General features: G+C 44.1%; 1 protein-coding gene across 1 annotated transcript in view; it reads right to left on the bottom strand.

Moving 5' to 3' along the window:
- Positions 1–19,034, bottom strand: part of CPNE4 (copine 4) — a 185,957-nt gene that overhangs the window by 106,600 nt on the left and 60,323 nt on the right. Inside the window, exon 2 of the mRNA XM_056856978.1 lies at positions 6,703–6,882. Within this exon, the coding sequence (XP_056712956.1) occupies positions 6,703–6,882 (180 nt within the window). The remainder of the gene's footprint in view (positions 1–6,702; positions 6,883–19,034) is intronic.

Below are 19,034 nucleotides of genomic sequence, written 5' to 3'. Positions count from 1 at the left end.
AGCCATTTCGCAGCTTTTTTTTAACTGGGGTTTTTTGCCCCATTGACAACAGCGAGGCTGCGCCAGCAAAATAGCAGGCGCAGCAACACCGTTCCGGCTTCCTGCGCAAGTGACCAAAAGGGGGTAGGAAGCCACCTAACCGGCGGCTCCTCCCCCCCAGAACGCCCCCCTGTGCCGTTGCGGCCTCTCTACGCCATTGCCGGCGCCACGGAGAGGCTGTGCCAGCGGAGGAGTGAGCCACCCTCCCCGCCGGCGTAAGTGCGTCATTACACGCACTTACACTGGCGGCGGGGTCAGGCTGCCTCCTAAGAGGTTTCACCCCTCCCTCAGGAATGGGCTGTAAATGTTTAACTTTCCGAAGGTAATGGGCGTACCATTTAACAAGTTGTAGCAAAAGCATCTGAACAATTGCTTAAAGATGCCCTTCTGAAATAAAAGAGCAAAAGTCCACTAGCACCATAATGACTAACTAAATTTCTGGCAGGGTATGAGCCTTTGTGAGTCATAGCTCAATTTTTCTTCTTCTTCAGAAGAAGAGTTGGCATTAATATGCTGCTTTTCTCTACCTTTTAAGGAGAATCAAACTGGCTTACAATCTTCTTCCCTTCCTCGCCCTACAACAGACACCTTGTGAGGTAGGTGAGGCTGAGAGAGCTCTAAGGGAACTGTGACTAGCCCAAGGTCACCCAGCTGGGTTCATGTGTAGGAGTAAAGAATAAAACCTGGTTCTCCAGATTAGAGTCCACCGCTCTTAACCACAACACCACACTGGCTCTCAAAGAAGTGAGCTGTGACTCATGAAAGCTCACACCTTGCCAGAAATTTTGTTAGTCTTTGAGGTGCTACTGGACTCTTGCTCTTTTCTACGGCCACAGACTAAAGTTGAGCAAAAAAAAAAAAAAAATCAGTAAATTTCGGGTTTGGGTTTATTGGGTCCAATTTTTTCCAGTAAAAAAAAAAGCTGAATACCCATACCAGTAAAGGGGTATTTAGCTTTATTTCCGGGTTTACTGAAAAAAATGAGCCCATTTTAGTCTATGGGGATTTTTTTTAATCTCCTTTGGGGGCATTTTTGGAGGAAGAGTTCCCAAATTTTCAGGTAGCTTCAAGGGACTCTCCTTGCATGAACCCTGAAGTTTGGTGAAGATTGGGTTTGGGGGTCCAATTTTATGGGGTCCCAAAGGGGTTGCCCCCCCCAATAGAAAAGTATTGAAAAGTTTACAATGCTTTTCTATGGAGGAGGAGGTCGACCCCTTCGGGACCCCATAAAATTGGATCCCATGACCCAAACTTCACCAAACTTTGGGGTTCATGCAAAGAGAGTCCCTTGCAGCTATGCTGCGAATTTGGTGACTCTAACTCCAAAAATCCCTTCTCCCCCGGAGAATTTTAAAAGTACTTACTTTTCATAGTTTGTAATGGCCACTTCCTCACCAAAGACTTGCGGGAAAACTCCGTTTCCCACGAATGCATCCTAAATAAATAGCTTTGTGCAGGCCCATTGCAAGCATCACTCCTGACAGAATCCCCAGCACCTCTGTCTGGAAATCTGCCACAAGGAGGAAATGCATTTCACTCATACTTCAAATCACGATTTCCTTTAAAGTCCCAGCTTTTTCTTCCTGGCATAAGCCAGCTCTCTGGTTCCAGAATCTCTAACATGGCAAAAAAATTGAGACAGCCATCACTCTGCTAGCTGTTACAATTAACTGTCATATTTACTTCCTAGGGGAAATATGACTGACACCTATTTTCTTGTCGGGTAGCTATGTAATAAATCAAAATGTGTCAGGGCTCCTTTGAAAAAGGAGCACTGAAGAAGGAAGCTTGAAAAGCAAAAAGGTTTATTATCTAGAAGCACTGTCACATGCAAGGCAAACACAAAAATCGTGCCTGGTAAAAAAAGAAAAGGCGGACACTAAAAGGTTCAGTACAATGTGTCACACATCCAACAATCCACTATTAATAAGAAAAACTACTGCTGTGACAACTAAGTAAGGTTATAATATATGAAAGTATTTAATCCATCTTCAATTTTTTTAAAAGATTTGCTTTTTAAATTCCATATAAGCTAACCTTTGATATTAGCAAACTGAGTTTAATTCTATTAACTATTCACTCATGTGAAAGTACAATGTTTTAGTAAAGTAAAATATATAGATAAATATATAGCAGGTCAAGGTAGTTTTAACCAACCAATATTATGTTGTTGTGTAAGCATTTAATAGTTTTATATCAGTTCAGGTTAGAAGGATTAGAAACCCATTCCAGTTACTTACAAACAGTAACTTGTCCTAGAGATGTATTGATAGGCAGAATTGTTATGTCGTGTGGTTTGTATGCTTTTTGTTGTTCGTTGTTGTATATTTTATATTATGTTGGGGGGAAAATAATAAAAGCATTTAATAATAATAAAAAAAAACTACTGCTGCTTTCCACTGTGTGTGTGTGGGGTGGGGGTGGGGTTTTGGCCAAAATAAAAAAACCCTAACAAATCCTCACATGGAACAGGCAAAATTTCTGTGTATGTATCTGCAATAGTTGCAGGTTCCAAACTCTGCAAATTATGTGCTTTCAGTAGGTTGCATACTGTCTAAATTCCATGCATGGAAGCACAACTTCCCTGCCTTTCCTTTCCTGCTGCAGTCCAAAATGTCTCCCAAGGCTGCTCCTTGGGGATGGTAGACTCCCAGAAGCAATGAGGGGGGGCAGTTGGTGGGTCATCACAGGAGGAGGGAAGCTGGCTAAAATCACCTGCCCCCTTGGGCATGTGGATCTTTTCCAGGGGACCAACCCATATTCCTACACTGCACCTTATACTTTATTCCATGTTTGGGAGCATTTGTTTCTCTCTCCAGCATATGTAGGCAGAATGAAAGTTTAGGCTCCAGAGAAGGTCTTAAAAAAACTTTCATCTCTTTTCCTCTATGAAGATCTGTGGCTCCCACCTCTTATTTTTATTTATATTGGAGGCCTCACTTCAAAAGGGATGTGGACAGAATCGAGCGGGTGCAAAGGAGAGCGACGAGAATGATCAGGGGCCTGGAGACCAAGCCCTATGAGGAAAGGTTGAGGGAGCAGGGAATGTTTACTCTGGAGAAGAGGAGGTTGAGGGGGGACATGATGGCTCTCTGTAAGTATTTGAAGGGCTGTTGCTGTTGGCAGCAGAGGATAGGATTCACAATAATGCATTTAACATGCGGGCAGAAAGGTACTGGCTGGATATTAGGGAAAAAGGTTTTTACAGTAAGAGTTGTTTGGCAGTGGAATCAGCTACCAAGGGAAGTGGTGAACTCCCCCTCACTGGCAGTCTTCAAGCAGAGGCTGGAGGAGTACTTGTCAGGGATGCTCTAGGCTGATCCTGCATTAAACAGGGGGTTGGACTAGATTGCCTGTATGGCTCCTTCCAACTCTATGATTCTATGACTGTCACAACTGCCCTGGCAGGGAGGCTAGGCTGAGAGAAACGGACTGGCTTAGGGCTGAGTGTAAATCCAGGGCTGCATTCTGATGTCACAACTAACAGAGGTTTGTCCATGACAAAGGCAGCTTTTTCATGCTTGCTCCTCCTGGTGTGTGGCGCATAATTGAAGGCAATCCAAGTTTGGCACTCAAGCGCCAATTCACCACACACTGAAATTTAGAATCCTACAGGGTGGGGGGAAGCAAACAGACTCCCATTCACTCAGGACATGGATTTGGATGTCACAACAAACATAAGCTTGATCCAAAGCTTCCCAAACCAAGAAGAATCCAATTATTTCAAGGGATGTAAGGAGGGGGAGAGTGATAGTTGAGCACCAACACAACAACAAGCTGTGTTTGTGCTGTTCATGGACAAACCTTTGTTTGCAATGGCATATGAAGGACCCCTCCTCAGTTTCCCTTGTCCAAAAACAACACTCTGACTCTTACAGTGCATTCCTAAAGGGGGGGGGTGAATGCTCTTAGGAGTCAGCATGACCCCTATGCTGGTGTCTGGCAAACTGGCATGGACACCAGGCATTGAGGCACTTAAACTGGTCCCCCTGGACTGCAGTGGCAGTGCAGGGCTTGGGCAGGACCTCCCATCGACATTCTCCCAGTGCTAGGCCCCATGCTGACATCTCGGAAGGCATTCCTGGGGCGTTCCGGGGGGCAGAGCTGCCGTTAGGTAGCTTCCAAACCCCTTTCACCCTGGGAACACCTCCCAGGATGGTGGCAGTCCTGAGCCACCTTTTCATGTGGCACAAACCAGCTTTCTTTATTTCGGAAAAAAGGCTTTCCCCCCTCCATGGTGGCTGGGAAACCTCTGAGGAGACTTCTCAGCTGCGCTGTCCCGGCCGCCATGGTTCCCCCCCCCCCAGGAATGTGCTATAGCTCTCACTTTGTGTGTGTGTTAAGTGCCATCAAGTCACTTCCGACTCATGGCGACCCTATGAATGAAAGTCCTCCAAAATGTCCTATCTTTGACAGCCTTGCTCAGATCTTGCAAATTGAAGGCTGTGGCTTCCTTTATTGAGTCAATCCATCTCTTGTTGGGTCTTCCTCTTTTCCTACTGCCCTCAACTTTTCCTAACATGACTGTCTTTTCCAGTGACTCTTGTCGTCTCATGGCGTGACCAAAATACGATATCCGCAGTTTAGTCATTTTAGCTTCTAGGGTCAGTTCAGGCTTGATTTGATCTATAACCCATTGATTTGTTTTTTTGGCAGTCCACAGAATCCGTAACCCTCTCCTCCAACACCACATTTCAAAGGAATCTATTTTCTTCCTATCAGTTTTCTGCACTGTCCAGCTTTCACACCCATACATAGTAATAGGGAATACGATGGCATAAATTAATCTAGTCTTGGTGGCCAGTGACACATCCTTACAGCTCTCACTTTACTCATGTCATAATGTGAGCTCAGTAGAGACATTCCAAAGAGAAACACTGAAAATGTCCTAATGGAGCTTGGGATTTGGGAGACCTCCATTTACACCAGCCACATTTTCTAACATAAAAGGGCTACAATTATCTTGGTGATTCTCTCATTTACTTATTCATTCATTATAAAGGAGTGTCGCTCTCTAAGCTATTGAATGAAATTTTGTCACAGTGATTGCTCCTCATATGAATACACTGCTTTTATGTTCTCCCAGTAAACTGCTGTCAAACAAATAGTAAAACAGATCCATTTGGCAGTTAACTGCCTTCATCAGTAATTAATAATTAGGAGATGCAAGGCATCATTTATGTAATTGAGAGGAAATCAATTTTTACTGGCATTAAACTGCCCTTTGAATATGCATGCTAAGATGTGCCTCTTAACTAGCCACCTTTTGGAAACCGCCATCAATTATAAATAATGTTTATTTCTTATTTATGGGCATAAAATCCCCTACCAAGAAAGATCATAAAGACTGCTGGCTTCCAAGCAAGCAAGTTGCAACCAAGCCAAAAAGACAGATATTAGAAACTGCTGATATGTCAAATATTCAAACACTCAAATGTCAGAAGGTCAGAGATCAAGGGACATGGCAGAACTCTGATCTCGTTAAATCGGCTCATCAGAATATGCAAGGTGGATTCCCATCTTGGCAGAACGTAGGAGAAATCTGGATCAAAACTGCACCTGTTGGTTTCCTTACAAGGTGGTTCTCGGAGTGATTTTCACTAAGATAAGAAACATCTGTCTGACCTCACATATTTAATACACACAAATCAAACCCAGGAAAATTTGGCAAGGGAACCTCATCACCATCCCACATCAGAAAACAATCAGGATACTTTCCCTTCTACTGGGTTGATGCCCTCCCCACAAACAAGAGAGCAGACCAGAAAGGGGTGAGAAGCTTCTGTTTCATGGCTTACACTGTTTCCCCCAAGTCCTGGCTACTTTTGTAACTGTGTGCGGTATCTAGAACACAACACTTACAGAACTAAAAATAAATACTGATTGTGTGGATGCTTCCGAAGTTTTCTAATTTCAGAATCGTGTGTGATGTTTGGGTGGCTTACACTCCTGCTTTACAGTTTACAGCTCACTATGCCCTTCCAGACATACAGTGAGTAGGGAGAAAAGGGGCAAAGAGTTCTGAGGCATCATAAGGTTGAGGACACCCCCCAAAATATCGGTTCATATTGTCTAAGCTTGCTAGGAAAACATGTTGTAGGCCAGGGGTGATGAACTCAATTGTTACAAGGGCCGGATATGACATAAATGTCACTTGGTTGGGCCGGGCCATGCCTCGCCAGCCCAGATTGAAAGTGGGAAGGGGTATGGCTGCCTCAGATGGCTCAAGGGCCAGATAAGAGCTCTCAAGGGGCTGAATCCGGCCCTTGGGCCTTATGTTTGACACCCCTGTTGTAGGGTGTTAGCTAGGGTGTTGTAGGGTGTCCACTAGATAGAAGCCAGCTCTGTAGGCCATTGGCAATTTGCAGCCACCAAGGTCCATTGAGAGAAAACTGTTAACAAGAAATAGATTAAACCTCTGCCCTAGTCACAAAAGGAAAGCTGTTTGTTCACTCCCTCCAGCACAAATACCAAGTTAATGCATCCTCCACCTGTCAGTATTCCTCTGACACTACAAGGGAGTGGGCAGTTTTTGTCCTTCCGCCTCCTCTGTGCCTCACATTGTCTTTCCCCTGCTGGTCCAACTGAACTTACAGGCTGGACTACAACTCTCCTACTGATACCCAAGCAAAAGAATGCAGAAAACAGAACTGAGATTTTTACCTGCCCAAGAGTGCACTCCATACCACCAAGAAAATCTGCATCTTTCAGCCCATTGTGATTGCTGCTGATGTCGTGCACTTCAAATCGTAGCCGCTGAACCTCTTCAAAGTAAAAGTCCACTGTGAAAAGCTTTGAGAAGACTGGATTTATGCAAGTCCGAATCACTTCTGTCCTGTCAACCTGTCAAATGAGAGAGTTTACAGCAATGATTTTTCCATTTTACTTAAATAAACTAAAGCAATGATTAGGAATGTAAATTTAATGTTTTTTTTTATTTGGCTTAAAGCAGCAAATGAGTATTATTTAAACTAAAGCAAAATGAATTTTTAAAAACTTATACAGCCAATACAATGAGATCTATAAATAACTACTTAATATGATTACAGTTTTTTTTAAACCTTGTTTTTTTAAATAAAATAAGCTATCAGGATAAAACATTTTAATGGTTTTGGAAGGGTAGAATTTAAAATCTTAACATCTTTCAACAGAAACAGGCAATTATATTAGAGGTAAAACCCACATGTATATCAGGTTTGTGCATACAATGACTACATTTTATTTTTGGAAGAGGTCAGTTGACTATATAATAAAAAGAATCAATTGACTAGATGTGTAGACAGAAATAGATATAAGCATGTATAATGTGGATTTTAATTATCTGAACATCTGGGGATGCATGAAAAATGTCAGGTTGAGGTTTGATTTATACATGCAATACTTAGCAGCCTGTTTCTGGCTGACTTGCTGATGAATATGTGAACTATTTCCAATGCAAGGTACTATGGACCAAAGATAGTTGTAACTATAGTAACAGGATGGGATTCACTTGCAACCAGTACATGCACACCTCGCTTTATTGCGCTTAGCAATAATAATGCAGTTTTCCCAACAGCATGTGCTTACTTCGTGTCTCTGTCAATTTTTTGTAATTCTTGCAATATTTCAAACTTTTTCATTATTATTATTATAGTACATTTGAATAGTAGGAGCCCCGTGGCACAGAGTGGTAAGCTGCAGTGCTGCAGTCAAACCTCTGCTCATGACCTGAGTTTGATCCCGATGGAAGTTGGTTTCAGGTAGCCGGCTCAAAGTTGACTCAGACTTCCATCCTTCCGAGGTCAGTAAAATGAGTACCTAGCTTGTTGGGGGTAAAGGGATGATGACTGGGGAAGGCACTGGCAAACCACCCCGTAAACAAAGTCTGCCTAGGAAACGTCAGGATGTGACATCACCCCATGGGTCAGGAATGACCTGGTGCTTGCACAGGGGACCTTTACCTTTTTTACTTACATTTGAATAGACATAATGCTATTGCACACTTAATAGACTACAGTATAGTGTAAGCATAACTTTTATATACAATGGGAAACCAAAACTTTCATGTGACTTGCTTCATATTAATAATATTCATATTATTGTGGTGGTCTGGAACCGAACCCACAATTTCTTTGAGGTATGCTTATACAAGTTCAACAGAAATAGATGCAATGGCAAACGTGGGCTGCTGCCGAAAATGGCAACCCCTTGTCAAGTCCCCCAACCTTTTCTCTGTACATACAGCAACAGACACATGCTGTGATACTCGACAGACAGTGCCATCCTAAAAAGAGTTACACCCTTCTTAGTTCATTGAAGTCAATGGGCTAAGGAGAATATAACTCTGCTCAGGATGACCCTTAAAGTTGTGTTTCCTTCCACCTTCTTTCATTTCATTGGCTGCTAGTCATAGCTCTTAGAGCTCTCTCAGCCCCCCTACCTCAGAGGGTGTCTGTTGTGGGGAGGGGAAGGGAAGGTGATTGTAAACCGGGTTGAGTATTCATTAAGTGGTAGAGAAAGTTGGCATATAAAAAACCATCTATTCTTCTTCTTCTGCTACTGGGAGCAGAGAAATGAACTTGATGACTCATTTCCATAACATTACAAGGAGATGAGAGAAAATCCAGCATGGGGTTGCTGGTTTTGGTGTCAATGCATCGTGGAAAGGAAGATCAGAGTGATCCAAAGGGATATTGTTCTCCCACTCCATTCTATGTACAAAGGGTCGTTGCGGTGGAAAAATCAGATCACGCCAATTTTCCACAGCGACAGCTCTCTCAAAGGCATCGGATCTCATATCTTAAGGACATTTAAGATGGAGGCTTTCTGCAAGTTTTAATTTTTGTTCAAGTGTTGAGAGAAAATAGCGACAGTAATATCTGAACACATAAATGACATCAACAAACTAGCACATCTGCTTTTTACTCAGCTTATGTAACAGATGATAAAGAAAATGTGGACACAATTATTTCACGCCAGTTCCTGAATATTGATTAAATCCAAGGAACCCTTTATTGCAGTGTGTGGCAGGGAGCTGTGTTATTTTTAGGATGAATGGAAATTAACAAGATGAAACTTTCCAGCCAGTAATAACTTATATGAGATTCCAATGCAAGTACAAAGCAATTTACACTTCACTTGGTAGCTCATGAGTAAGTTTTTATTAACTCCGCTTTCACGCCATTTCATCTCCATTCCACAAATGAAAAGCCATCAAAAAAGGTCATCATACTTTACAGTCATTGTTTTCACATTAAGGGATGTTTGAAAATATTGAACAGCAGTTAATGTAGAATTAATCCCTTTTTCAGTGCAACACTGGATTGCAACAGAAATCAAGCATGCACCCAAATATCCCCCAAATTTATGTTGGTCCAGAGATGTATCATCCAGAAAGTTTAAGAGCTGCATAAATTCCTGCATGAACCACCACACATAACTTCAAACACACCTCTTTCCGGTGAAGACAATTCAGATATCCTATTGAAACATGAAAGGTAAATCATCACATCATAAAATAATGAGTGATAGTAAGTAAATGTGAATCAGCACCAACTGAGCAAGAAGACTTTGCTATTTACTTTCAGTGCTGTACTAAGTTGCTAACTAGCTGGGTACCATGTCTTGTTTGCACAGAAGATTTTTATACTGTCCAACCGATAATGCAAGATGGCACACAAGGAACAGAATAAATTTTTATATGAAACCAAAGCACAAAACATCCCAATCTCAATAAAACCAATACATACTTCTTTACCAATCACAAAAAAACCCACCCCAAAGTTTTTACATTTGCCTCTGGAATATTGCACTGTTTGAGTGCAAGTAAACTGCCAAGGGGAAGAAGTTTCATCACCTGGGTAGTACCTCTGGAAATGTTTCCTTCTCACATGGCCTTACTCCAATGGGTCCTAACAGGGTCCTATCTACATTATGGTTTGTTCCCTTGGGTACACACCAACATGTATTTCATGTTCCATACTGGGAATTTAATTCCAAGCATGTGTGGGTCCAATATGGGCTGGATTGGAATCAACTTGAAATGGCCTCAGCAGATGTTATTTGCTTCACTGGGGGCTCCATATGCAGTGATGGGTATGCCTAGATTTCTCCAAAAGAGAATAATATGGCCCTGGAGCCATTACATTTGGAGAAAATAGTATGCGGGGGAGGGGCGGTTAAGCCCTCTCTCCCGATGTGTTATGGTCACGGGTTGGGACTATGATTTGTGGGGAGATGGGACCTAAATCTCCCCCTATGCCATTTTCCCAAATGTACACAGCCTCAGGGACATATTATTTGCTCTTATGGGGAAACCAAGTATACCCCATCACTGCATATTAGGGTTGCCAGCTCAGGGTTGGGAAACACCTGGATATTTTGAGAGTGGAGCCTGAGGAGGGCAGGGTTTGGGGAGGGGAAGGACTTCAGTGAGGCATAACGCCATAGAGTCCACCTTTCAATGTGGCCATTTTCTCCAGAGGAACTGATCTCTGTCGCTTGGAGATCAGTTGTTATCCCAGGAGATCTCCAGCCACCACCCAGAAGCTGACAACTGTATTGCATGTGGAGCCCCCAATGGGGCAAATAATGCCCCCCAAACCATTTCAAATTGACCCTAAACTAGCCCAGATTGGGCCTGTGATTAAATTCCCAGCATGAAACTCGCACTACATATTTGACCATGAGGACCCAGGAAAAACATAATGTATAGTCTGGTGGTGTCTGTAGATCTCGGGGGCTATGAAGGAACAAACTGGAGGAGGCAGTACTTCAGCTAGGCAAAGCCCAAGTATTGTAGAACTGTATAACCAGAAACTATGTATGCAACAGAGGTGGAATTTTTGCTGATCTTAAAAGACCTTCCTCCAACTGCTCAGCAATGCTCAGCCGAATGGCTAGTCACCTGGTTCTGTCTGCTGCTGGAAAACAGACTCAACAACAGGAGACTGTATTCAGAAGAATAAAACAGTGTCTGAAGACTCAGTCTTGTCCAAGGACTCCAAGCCTCATAAAAAGGTAAATGTCCCCTGTGCAAGCACCGGGTCATTCTTGACGTTTACTAGGCATACTTTGTTTACGGGGTGGTTTGCCAGTGCCTTCCCCAGTCATCTTCCCTTTACCCCCAACAAGCTGGGTTTACCGACCTTGGAAGGATGGAAGGCTGAGTCAACCTTGAGCCGGCTACCTGAAACCAACTTCCGTTGGGATCGAACTCAGGTCGTGGGCAGAGAAGAAGAAGCAGCGTTGGTTTTTATATGCCGACTTTCTCTGCCACTTAAGGGAGAATCAAACCGGCTTACAATCACCTTCTCTTCCTTTCCCCACAACAGACACCCTGTGAGGTAGGTGAGGCGGAGAGAGAATGACTTGCCCAAGGTCACCCAGCTGGCTTCGTGAGAGTAGGAGTGGGGAAACCAACCCAGTTCACCAGATTAGCGTCTGCCGCTCATGTGGAGGAGTGGGGAATCAAACTCGGTTCTCCAGATCAGACTCCACCGCTCCAAACCACCGTTCTTAACCACTACACCATACTGGCTTGGACTGCAGTACTGCAGCTTACCACTCTGCGCCACGGGGCTCTACCAAGCCTCATAGGTGGGGTTAAAACTCACTGACATGTCTCAAATACAGACCCCTTCTTGTTCTCATAATGCCATGTTTTTGCACTGTACACACACACTCACACAAGCATAATGCTGCTACAAGCACAGCAAAGTACCTCACATAGCCTATGCCTATTTTTCTCTCTCATACACATTCATTTCCCTCTCTTTAGTCTGTCTGATCCATTTTCTGCCAGGAAGACTAACTTTCTCTGAGCAGCTGCTTGAACATAATCAGTAGGTACCCAATACTCTTGTGAGAGAAGTGCTTTTTAAGTTTATTCAAATGTGCTAGTTCAGAGGGGTCCATAGTTCTGAGGCTGATCCAGCTGCTGTAAACCCGGTGAGCGTCCATTAAAATATAAGACGAGCCGAAGAAGAAAACTGGAAGCTATACAATTCTATTGAAAAGAAAATATATGAAAAGATGCATGAAGATTTTTAAGTTCACTGCATCACATTTGTTCAGTCTTGTCATTACTGTCCTTCTGTCCTATTAACTGAGATAGATAGATAGATAGATAGATAGATAGATAGATAGATAGATAGATAGATAGATAGATAGATAGATAGATAGATAGATAGATAGATAGATAGATAGATAGATAGATAGATAGATATTTCCATATCCAAACCTGGCACCAGACTGTAGATTAAAAAGTCACACAATTTTACCAGGCACAGACAGGATGTTTCTACAAACTGGGGGAACCCCCAAGCTTGCAGAAAAATCCAAGAAGTTTCTGTGGAGGATGTGACAAAAACAAAGAAGTAATCTGTGATGGACAGGGTAGGTTCTGTCTCTCCCTAATGAGAGCTGACAGAATTTTGGGGAGATACAGCTGGAAAACAGCAGTTGGGAATTGGCAGCTGGAGAGTTGAGAAGGAAAAGAGTATGTCTGATTGAGTGAAGCTGAGGCGAAGATCAGCTTAGAAGAAGAAGAGTTGGTTTTTATACCCCAATTTTCAGTACCTTTTTTAAAGGAGCCTCGAGCTGGTTTACAATTGCCTTCCTTCCCACTCCCCACAAGACACCTTGTGTGGTAGGTGGGGCTGAGAGAGTTCAGAGAGAACTGTGACTAGCCCAAAATCACCTAGCTGGCTTCATGTGGAGGAGTGGGGGAACCAAATTAGAGTCCTCCACTCATGTGGAGGGGTGGGGAATCAAGCCCGGTTGTCCAGATTAGAGTCTACCTCTTTTAACCACTACACCACGCTGGCTCTTAAAGATAGCTGGTGAAAAAGAGTCAATTTGTAGCACAAGATCCAAGATGCTGGAATAGGGGAACTATTCAAAAGTTCAATGGAAGCAAAACATTGTAACCTCTACCTCACTTTCTTCAGTGTTTAAACCATAAATAAAACTTAACTACTTTTTTGCTCCAAGCTTCCTCCCCTATTCACCACTGACCAGCTGACTGGTGGGCTGAGCAGAGGGTGGTTGGAAGCGGCCACAGCGGCAGAGGCTTGGAGCAGAAAACCTGTCCTCTGTGCCTCCTGCTCCCCCCAGCCCCATGCAGTGGCCAGGTGATGGAGAGGTGGGCTTGGAGCAAAAAACTTGTCCAACTGCTTCAGCGCCCTTTCAGCTCCTCTGCCGTCGGCGGCAGAAGCTTGGAGAGGAAAATACTGCAGGCTTTCTGCTTCATGCCCAGTGATCCCCAACATCTGGCGTGGGGAGATTTATCACAATGCAAGGAACCACAAGCAAGGGGAGAATGGGATTTCCCCTCCCCACAAATTGTCCCCCCTCCCCCCCCACACACACTTGTTTCTACTAATTTGGTCATAAGTCTATAGGCATGGAGGATAACCTCAATATTTGTCACATATTTATGGGGACTGGTAGATTCCCTTTTTAAAATTTACTGAGTTTATAAACTACCACTCCAGATACCTGTTGAAGGCACATATGATTTTTTTTTTAAAGAACAATTTTAAACAACATTAATTAATTTAAAAAAACACAATAAATGTAATATCCCCAGTAATGAAGAGATGCCTGATCCACAGCATTCCAGAGATAGGACCCCACCACCACAAGGGTGCTGTCTCTAGCTGCTGTTCACCTAGGGTTGCCAACCGCCAGGTACTAGCTGGAGATCTCCTGCTATTACAACTGATCTCCAGCCAATAGAGATCCGTTCACCTGGAGAAAATGGCCGCTTTGGCAATTGGACTCCATGGCATTGAAGTCCCTCCCCTCCCCAAACAGCGCCCTCCTCAGGCTCCACCCCCAACATCTCCAGGTATTTTCCAACCCAGAGCTGGCAACCTTATGTTCGCCTCCTCTCCATAGGTGAAGGAGGCTCAGGGCTTCAGATGAAGATCTTAATGGGTAAAGCGGCAGGGAGGAGGCGGTCCTGCCCCAAGCCATTTAGAGTACAACACTCAGAAACAAAAGCGACAGCCAGTACAGATCTTTCAATACAAGACTGATATGATCCCTGCATCCAGCCCACGACAGCAAGCTGGTCACCGTTTTTTGGACTAAATGAAGTGAAGCTTCTGGACCACATGGCTTGAGGGCTGATGGCTATGGGAGCTGGTGTAACATAATAGCCCAGAGAATGAGCTGCGCTGCAGGAGGTTGCCAGTTCGAATCTCATCTCAGTCATAAGGGAAATCACTTTTACTTCCTACAGCATTTTCTTCCGAGGCCCAAACATAATCAGCATGCTGAGGAATCTAAGTAGGAAATGAAGCAATCACAGTGGTTGCGAGATGAGCTGTCAGTCAACATCGCGCTCTGTGGGACATGAAGATTGGTTCATGTATTATGGAATGGAGATCTTAGATTTTATGATTAAATGCCTCATTCGTGGAAAACGCAGCCTTTGAAGGTACTAGAAATACACTCCGAAAACCATCTTTAAAACAGTAAAAGATTTTCCATTAAAGGTCTATATCACAGGGTGACTATAGGCTAATCTATGTGCAAAGGATGACTCTCATAGATGTTCATTATGTAGTCCAAAGTCCTATTTTCCACCAATAAACCTTTTATTGGTGGAAAATAAGACTTTGGACTATGTAATGAACATCTATGAGAGTCATCCTTTGCACATAGATTAGCCTATAGTCACCCTGTGATACAGACATTTAATGGAACATCTTTAATTGTTTTAAAACATTGTTTTTTGGAGTGTTTTGCTAGTATTTTCAAAGGGTGCCTTGGGGGGGGTGTGTGCTTACAGTTTTCCTACCAGCAATAGAAGTTCCTTACATTCTCTGAAAGAAGGAAGTTGGGGGGACCATTGTCAACAAATCTACACATGAATTCTTGTTCACACAGGCAGGGAAATAAGGTGGCAGAGACCTGAGGTGTAGGGTTGCCAATCTCCAGGTGATGGTTGGAGATCTCCCGCTATTACAACTTATCTCCAGCTGATAGAGATCAGTTCCCCTGGAGAAAATGGCCACTTTGGCAATTGGACTATATGGCATTGAAGTCCCTCCCTTCTCCAAACCCTGCCCTCCTCAGGCTCCACCCCAAAAATCTCCAGGTATTTCCCAACCCAGAGCTGGCAACCCTACTGAAGTGGTAGAATGGAGTACACCATTTTGGACTGCTCCTGATGCAAAAGAGGGGGAAAGCCCTCCTTAAAAATAATAAAGGAACCTTACCAGGCTGCTTGCTGTGCCTGCCAGCCTCTCCTCTCCCATACACAGCAGGAGAAAATGGGGGGTGATGTTATGGATGTGGTCTCTTATAGAAATTGGGGCATTCCTAGAGTGGCATGAGGGCGGTGACTGCCACGACAGGGATGCTTCCATCCCCATGCTTCATTCCCCTAAAGCTCATGGGGTTGCCAGCACAGGGCTGGTAACGCTAACAGCCACCATCAGTATATAATTCTTTTGTCTACTGTTGCTAGAGGAAAGTTGCTTTGCTAGGCGTATGCTTCAGGCAAACTGAAAGGGAAGGGAAGCAACTGCTGAATTTTCACTCTGGGAGGTACAAACAGATTAAGAGGGACCCTTTTGGGATTGCTGTATTTCCCCCATATTTATGCTGAACCCTAAATAGTTATATCCTTCTCCATTGAAGTCACTGGGCTTGTGTGTGTGTGTGTTAAGTGCCAACAAGTCGCTTCCAACTCATGGCGACCCAATGAATCCATGTCCTCCAAAACGTCCTATCCTTAACAGCCTAGCTCAGGTCTTGTAAACTGAGGGCTGTGGCTTCCTTTAGAGTCAATCCATCTCTTGTTGGGTCTTCCTCTTTTCCTGCTGCCTTCAACTTTTCCTAGCATGACTGTCTTTTCCAGTGATTCTTGTCTTCTAATGTGACCAAAGTGCGATAGCCTCAGTTTAGTCATTTGAGCTTCTAAGGTCAGTTCAGGCTTAATTTGACCTATATCCCCCGATTTGTTTTTTTGGCAGTCCATGGCATCCGTAACACTCTCCTCCAACACCACATTTCAAAGGAATCTATTTTCTTCCTATCCACTTAGAATACTATAACTCTGATTAGAATGGCACTGTAAATCTTGAAAGAATTGCTCGTGGGGTAAACCTTGAAAGCTTCCTCCCCAAGGTATTCATTTGCAACAACACAACCAAAAGAGCTGTAATATGGTAGTTAGGTTTACAATTAGGTTTGCACTGTGACAATTACTGTTACTGTGGTGGAATGGCCCAGCTGACCCACAAGTCCTAATTCATTCAGTCCTCCAAGGTGTCTAGGTGCCCAGTGACCGTCCTAAATCTCCGCCTGGCAACACTTCACTCTTCTGGCCCGCCCGACCCTCAGAGGTTTTTTTTTCTTGCTTCTATTAAGAGGGCCAGCACTCCCAGCTTCCCTACCACATCACCATTCTAAGGCTCCGCCTAGTGTCCACATCTCCTGCTACTCAAGGTCAGTTCCCACAGGGACATACTTGCACACTCTGGGGGAAATAGTGATTTAGCAACTGACTAGATGAATTCCCCTGGCACCCACTTTGAATAGCGCATTCGAATGGTGGAGTCTATGTAAGGGCTGTGGCTCAGTGGTAGAGCATCTGGTTGGCATGCAGAAGGTCCCAGGTTCAATCCCTGGACTCTCCAGTTAAAGGAACCAGGCAAGTAGGTGATGTGAAAGGCCTCTACCTGAGACCCTGGAGAGCTGCTGCTAGTCTGAGTAGACAATACCAAGGGTCTGATTCAGCAGAAGGCAGCTTCCTGTGTTATGGAGTGTGGAGAATGACTACCAGTCTTTACAATAGTTAGAACTTATTAAAAGTAAAAAGTTATTCTTGTTCTTATTATTTACAACATTTGTAGCCCACCTTTCTGCTCTTACAAGGGCCACCAAGGCGGCTACAAAGTCCATACACATACTCTCTGAGCAGCCACTGACTGAGCAAAAGGCACAAAAGAAAGGTGATAACATGAAATTCCTCTGTCCCTCATTCTATATGCTATTCTAAGGCAGGCGCTTGAATTTAGTGTTCTAAAACCTTCCTGGTACCTTGAAGTCTTTCCCCAAGCACCCAGCCCTTTATCTGCTCCACCAGGCAATGGCAGCCATCAAGATGAAGCTCCAGTGTGACAGCTTCTTCCTACAGATGGAATCAACCAGAATGGACCTGTAAAAATGGACCCCTCTCCCTCCATGCCAAGGGATTTTCTTTTTTCTGTTTCCCCACACCCTTCTGCCTCAAAGAAGCCTTTCCTGGAATCTGCAGGAAGATATAATCTAGCCTCTTGCACCCTTACATCTCTGTGTCAACTACTAAGTGTTAGATTCCAGCTAAGGCATGTGCTGACCATTTCATTGTCTCCAGCCAGGATGTCCATTAGCCTTTCCAAAGCTTTGATAGTTAGTATCTGAGCAAGACCTGGGAGCAGTTGGCTTCCCCCCTCCTGCCTGTCTTCTGCTTTGTGTGCGCACACGGTGTGTGTGTGTGTGCATTAGGGTTGCCACCCTCCAGGTACCAGCTGGAGATCTCCAGCCAATAGAGATCAGCTCACCTGGAGAAAATGGCCACATTGGCCATTGGACTCTATGGCACTGAAGTCCCTCCCATCCCCAAACCCCGCCCTCCTCAGGGTCCGCCCCAAAAATCTCCTGTTTTTCCCAACCTGGAGCTGGCAACCCTAGTATGCATGCGGTCCAGTCACAGCTGACCTATGGCGATCCTGTAAAGTTTTCAAGGCAAGAGATGTTCAGAGGTAGTTTGCCATTCCTGGCCTCTGCATGGGCAGCGAAGTAGTTCTGAGAGAACTGCTACTGGCCCAAGGTCACCCAGGACTGGAGGCTTCATGTGGAGGAGTGGGGAATCGAATCTGGTTCTCCAGATTAGAGTCCGCTGCTCTTAACCACTGCACCCCGCTGGCTCTCTTCTGCTAGGAGAGAGAAAAAACTTTATTAAAATGTGGGGGCTTAAGCCCAGACCACAAAGGTATTTCTCCATCGTTACAATATAAACAATGGCAAATAAAGGAAATAATCGCCTAAGTGAGGATGCAGTCACAGAAAGTGACCTGCAATACAAAACAGCATTTGATCTTTTTAGAACAAGAGTCTTTCTGACTGAGGCAGCACAGGAGGGCTTTAACACAGTCAAGCAACCCCCAAGCTTAAACAGGAATGGTGTAGGTGGAGCATGCAGTTCTCTAAATGATGCTTTATCCTTGCAATCAAGACTACAGCCAGGAAGGCACATTTGAGGAATGATTTAAGCTTTATTCACTTATAGATTATAGCATTTACAATCAAGTTGATGAGGCAAATTTACCAGCCCAAAACAGCACCTTGTATACATGTTTGTGTATTGTTGTACGGCGGCACAAAAGAACGTATAATAGACATTTTGCTCTTGATTTTACTGAAACCTCAAATTCCGCCCGAGTGCTTTTCTACACATTGCTGCCAGACAAACAAACAGAGAATTCTGATTATTTTACAAAAGGTGCATAACAGCATTATTGACAAGTGAAAATAGGGACAGTGTGAGGTGATGTGGGGGGAGTTGTCCCACATTTCCTCCAAGGAATTCAGGTCCCCGCTTAGGTCCCCAGTCCAAGGTCATCCAGAGAACTTCCTCACAAATTGCAGTTTTAAACCTGCGTCCTCCCTATCACAGGGCATCACTTCAGCCTAGGGTTGCCAGCTCCATGTTGGGAAATACCTGGAGATTTTGGGGATGGAGCTTGAGGTGGGTGGGGTTTGGGGAGGAGAAAGACTTCAATGAGGTATAATGCCACAGAGTCTACCTTCCAAAGCAGCCATTTTCTCCAGGTGAACTGATCTCTGTCGCTTGGAGATCAATTGCAACAGTGGGAGATCTCCAACAGCCTCCTGGAGGCTGGAAACCCTACTTTAGCCATCTCATCTCACCAACTCTCAAGTAAGCTGGACCTCATATTTTGATTTATTAGTCTTATATCCCGCCTTTTCCCTGCCAAGGCAGGGGAAAGAGCGGC

The sequence above is a fragment of the Euleptes europaea genome, chromosome 11, assembly GCF_029931775.1.
Source record: "Euleptes europaea isolate rEulEur1 chromosome 11, rEulEur1.hap1, whole genome shotgun sequence".
Lineage (NCBI taxonomy): Eukaryota > Metazoa > Chordata > Lepidosauria > Squamata > Sphaerodactylidae > Euleptes > Euleptes europaea.
The sequence above is the reverse complement of the archived record's forward strand: the minus strand, read 5'-3'. Positions and strand labels throughout refer to the sequence as shown.